Source organism: Misgurnus anguillicaudatus, chromosome 11 (assembly GCF_027580225.2).
Source record: "Misgurnus anguillicaudatus chromosome 11, ASM2758022v2, whole genome shotgun sequence".
NCBI lineage: Eukaryota > Metazoa > Chordata > Actinopteri > Cypriniformes > Cobitidae > Misgurnus > Misgurnus anguillicaudatus.
Genome location: NC_073347.2, coordinates 3,408,194 through 3,412,786, shown reverse-complemented (window position 1 = coordinate 3,412,786; position 4,593 = coordinate 3,408,194). Strand labels below are relative to the sequence as shown.

The following is a 4,593-nucleotide window of genomic DNA, read 5'->3' as shown; positions in this document are numbered from 1 at the left end:
TATCACAAAAAATCAGATCTTGAGCAAATTATTTACCTAATTTCTCTAATGCTCTTACAATAAAAGCTTAGCCAGGTCCAGTCTGATGTTTGTGGTCTCGGTAATTTAAAATAAATGTGCTTTCACCAAAGGGACCCGATTATGAGGAGAAAATTTGAATATTTAGGAGAATAAACATGAATCATTTTATGGATAAGTGATTGACATTTCAGCACTTCATGAAGTAAGTTCAGTGCAGCTTGTGTACCCTCTGTGTATATAGAGGATCGACTCTGCAAATCAAAACAGAAAGTCTCAGGCTGCAATAAGAGCGGCTATTGTTTGCTGTTATGCCCTTCAGAGGTTGCGCATGATGAAGATCTATCATGTGACATCACATTTATTTGCGTTAAAGCTATTTTTTTGCTAAAAAGCCTTGGATGGAAACATGGCTTCTAAACATGTTTGGAAACATTTATCTGTCTGTCTGTCCATCTGTCTGTCTGACCCACCTCTGGTCTTCTCCACAGCTTAATGCAGATTCAGATAATCCTAATGTAAAGGATGATGCTGGTCTGGCGAGCTCTGAATTAAACAATAAGATCAAACCGGAAAAACAACGAATGGCATTCTTTGACTGTCTCTGGAGGGGCAAGGTGGAGTCAGTGCCGACTCCCCTGCTTAAAGCGGATCCAGCTATCCCTGATGTTAGGGAAGTTGTTGATCTTGCATCACAGTCAAAGACCTACGTTGGTCCGAAGAAACAGAAACAAAAGGCTTCAAAGAGCCGCAAATCTAACCTCCAGGGAGAAAAAGTGACTGTTGTGCCAACTCAACAGCCCAAGGCTATTTCAGATATTCCTGTTGGCATGGATGTTCCTGCTCTGGCCGGCCCCCAATCAAAACCAAAGATTCGTCCGGATAAACGCATGACATTGACGCAACGCTTCTTTGGATGCTTCCGGAGGGGCAAAGTGGAGTCGATGCCGACTTCACAGATTGAGGCCGATCCAGCTATCCCTGATGCCAGGGAAGTTGTTGATCTGGCAGATTCTCAATCGAAGAGTGTTGGCTTAAAGAAACAAAAACAAAAGGCTTCAAAGAGCCGCTCATTTCACAACCCTTGGAGTAAAAAAGGGAAGAGTAAAGTGAAAAAAGATGCCAATCCAGCTTTTCCTGATGCCATGGATGATGTGGATCTGGCCAGTTCTGGTGGCATCGCTGCAGCCAATGCCAGGCTACAGACATTAGGTGCCATTCCAGAGAATATTGGGTTAAAAGGTGGTGGAAATCCTGACCCAAATAAAGCAAAAAATCCTGGGTCAAAAGATGTTGGAAATCCTGAGGCAAAAGGTGGTAAAAATCCCAGGCCAAAAGCTCTTAAAGCTCTTGGAAATCCCAGACGTCCTTGGATTCCTAACCCAAGTAGAGCTAAAAATCCTGGACCAAAAGAAGATAAAAATCCCAGACCAAAAGATTTTGAAAATCCCAGAAATCCCTCGCCAGAAGATGACAAAGTTGTCAGGCCAAAAGTTATAAATGTTGTTCAACAAGCTTTTGAACCGCCAAGTGAGAAGAAACCAGATGATCCCTCAGTGCCTAAAGGTGAGTGTACTGACTTCATTACTCCTACTTTGCACCAATGTGTGAAATGGTTTCTTCATCATATTCTTCTGTACCTGGAAATGTATGCTGTACCTTTCATCTGTGAGTATATGAGTGTTAACATGTACTGTCACCTCATCATTTTTCTGTGTGTTTTTCAGACACTTTTGATTGTAAATATCAACTCTTGGAGGATGAAGTGCTTGGGGAAGGCTTCTTTGGCAAAGTGCACAAAGGGATTTATAAATCAAATGGCTCTCCGGTAATGCACTCGTATTTATATTAAACATAATGTTTGCTGAAATTTGTATGTCCACTTGATCTAAACCATGTTTTAAAGTTTGTAGATTCTTAAACCTTAAAGTTATGTGTGCAGTGTCAGGTGAGCCGCTTTAGTCAGCTCAAGAGAAATCAACTTTTGTTGTTTTTCTCTTTACAGGTTGCCATCAAGCGGATTTCCAAACAAAAAAGGCCTCTCAAATATCTTCAGTCTGTAAGTTGTCATAAAATGTAATGAAGTAAACTAGACATAAAATGGACAGTTAAGCGAATATGCACCAATACAAGATATTGTTTTTATCTAATTCATAATTTTTCTCCAGCCTGAAACCTCCGAACCAGTCATTACAGAAGTGGCGCTGATGCTTAAGTTAGGAGATGCGCCCTCATGCCCCAATGTCATAGAGATGTATGACTGGTACGAGACTGAACAGGATTTAACACTCGTGATGGAGTACCCACTGCACAGCGAATCCTTGTTGCATTTTGTTCAGCATGAAGAAAAACTAAGTGAAAATACAGCAAGACATCTCATGCGTCAGGCGGTACTGGCAGTGCAACACTGTCTGGATAATGGAGTTTTTCACACCGACATCCATGCCGGGAACTTCTTGGTGCAGCAATCAACAATGAGCCTGACGTTAATTGACTTTGGGGCTGGACATTATCTGACGCATGAGGCATATAAGTCCTCCGACTTTGTAGGTGAGCTGAATTTTTTTTAATATAGCGGAGTATTGAAACCTGTTGTTTCTTTTACAAAATGACTCAACACAATGTTTTGTGTACAGGAGCTCCATGTTGCACCCCGCCTGAGATCAAAACGGCTAAGAAATACCACGCCGTGCCAGCAAACGTCTGGGCCTTAGGTGTTTTGCTGTATTTCATGGTGCTTAGAAGTTTCCCCTCAAAGAACTTTCTTTCCGGGTATCTGAAGACAAATGAGATGGATTTATCAAACGGTGAGTGAAAATGACTGATCAAAATGCACACACAAATTCTCTGATCAAATCCACAATAAATATTATCAGAGGATACGGTCTGTCTGGTAAGATGTTAGACTTTATTGTGTTTAGCTAAACAGTCATTTAGTGGCTCGCCGATGTATTACATCACTGTGCCATCATCTTAACCTGAGGTACTGTCTGTCTGTGACCAGGGGCCCTTTAGATGATAGACAGACAACAAAAATGACAACAAAAGCGTCTCTTTATGCCGTGATCATTATTGCCATTTGTGTGTCATGATGACTAACCAGCTCTCTCCTAAATCTTGTACAGAAATCTGTGATCTGTTAAGATGGTGCCTGGCCCCGAATCCAAGTGATCGTCCGACGCTCAAGCAGATCTTACATCATGACTGGTTTAAAATTAAGTCTGACGAAGAAGAGCTACTCGTATACAAAAGGAGGTAACAGACCTTTTCAAGTAGGAAACTGCATTTTGCAGATTACGTGCTTTTTATTTTGTGTAGTTAGTTGTATAGTAAGATTGTTTTAAATGTACATTTTCATCACTACAGGGCAATATCCACACAATTAAAAGAAGGATGAAGCTGAATGACTGAAGGAGAGAGGAATGATTGGAGATGCTGTTTTCATTATCCTAAGACGTATGGAGTTTGAAGGAGGTATGAATGAATGCTTTTTTAACTATAATCGCATAATCTCGTGCATAATCAAAGTTTACTGTGTCTTGCGTGTATTTTGTGAACGTGAGCGTCTCTTTTATCATAAATGGTTTTGACGCGTGTGCAGCAGGCACTTATTTTGACAAAACACGTGATGCACATGGATCACATGACGCAACAAACAAATATTTTAAAAACGCAAGCTAGCCGCTACTGATATTGTGGGTTTAAGGTTCTAGATATACTATAAATATGATGACTAAAATTAAATGTTGACATTTCATAAGCGTCTTTTCGTCCTTTGAAAAGCGCTATATAAGACTTATGTATTATTTCCTTTCTTTCTCATCTTCAGGTTGTATTTCAGACTTCATGAACACAGACCGCTGGCTGAATGTCTGATGCAGATCCTGTCTCATCCTTGAACACATAATAAAAATGTTTTAATTCTTAATGTTTTTATATTTTAAAGTTGTATAATAAAGTATCTAATATATATTATGTCCTCTATAGAATCAGCTATATCTGTCTCTCTAGTTTTTTTTTCAGGTTTAACTTAGATATCTCTTCTATACATTTCATTATCACAACGCTCGATAGTTCAGTTTAATCTGTACTTTGCAACTTTTGTTGTCCCTTGATTTTTCTGTGTTTTTTCTTTTTTTATGAATGTAAAGCTGCTTTGAAATAATTAAAAAATTGTGAAAAGTGCTACAGTATATAAATAAAATTGAATTGAATATGGAAGACTTTTCTTTAGCAGATGTTTTAATCTGCTTTTTTACTTTTTTATTTGATCAAACTGATTAACTTGGGTTACTTATGTACATGTTTTTCATATGCAATATCAAACCCTTGACCTTGGTATAAAATACTGGGAGTTAACGTAGTAAATCCAATCAGACACAATGTTAAACCTGATGCTGTTTTAACCCAAATAAATAAGTACACTTGACCTAAACCTTAAAATATACCCTTCATTACTCTGTGTTTTAGTTTAATTTGCATGATTTCTCTCAATCATCAAGATATTTTGATTAACTTATTTTATTTAAAATAAAGCTATTTCTGTTATCACTGTTGGCTATTATTTTTGTTGTA

The 4,593-nt window shown here is 38.4% G+C and overlaps 1 protein-coding gene across 2 annotated transcripts; it reads left to right on the top strand.

The window, feature by feature from the left end:
• Positions 1–425: 425 nt before the first annotated feature.
• On the top strand, positions 426–3,946 carry LOC129416437 (uncharacterized). 2 transcript variants are annotated; one of them, XM_055170734.2, is made up of 8 exons: positions 426–1,584; positions 1,746–1,846; positions 2,024–2,077; positions 2,187–2,568; positions 2,655–2,825; positions 3,144–3,273; positions 3,385–3,492; positions 3,848–3,946. In XM_055170734.2, the coding sequence occupies exons 1-7, from the start codon at positions 441–443 to the stop codon at positions 3,413–3,415; spliced, it is 2,013 nt and encodes a 670-aa protein (XP_055026709.2). In that variant the 5' UTR covers positions 426–440; the 3' UTR covers positions 3,416–3,492; positions 3,848–3,946. The 2 variants fall into 2 exon arrangements, with proteins under 2 accessions (XP_055026709.2, XP_055026710.2); XM_055170735.2 differs by having other exon boundaries at positions 3,144–3,290.
• Positions 3,947–4,593: the final 647 nt, after the last annotated feature.

Excerpts from the sequence above, each read along its gene's own strand:
- LOC129416437 (XM_055170734.2), top strand. The coding sequence starts at position 441 with ATGTTTGGAAACATTTATCTGTCTGTCTGTCCATCTGTCTGTCTGACC. Across the intron at positions 1,847-2,023 it reads ATAAATCAAATGGCTCTCCG|GTTGCCATCAAGCGGATTTC; the intron begins GTAATGCACTCG and ends TTCTCTTTACAG. Across the intron at positions 2,826-3,143 it reads TGAGATGGATTTATCAAACG|AAATCTGTGATCTGTTAAGA; the intron begins GTGAGTGAAAAT and ends AATCTTGTACAG.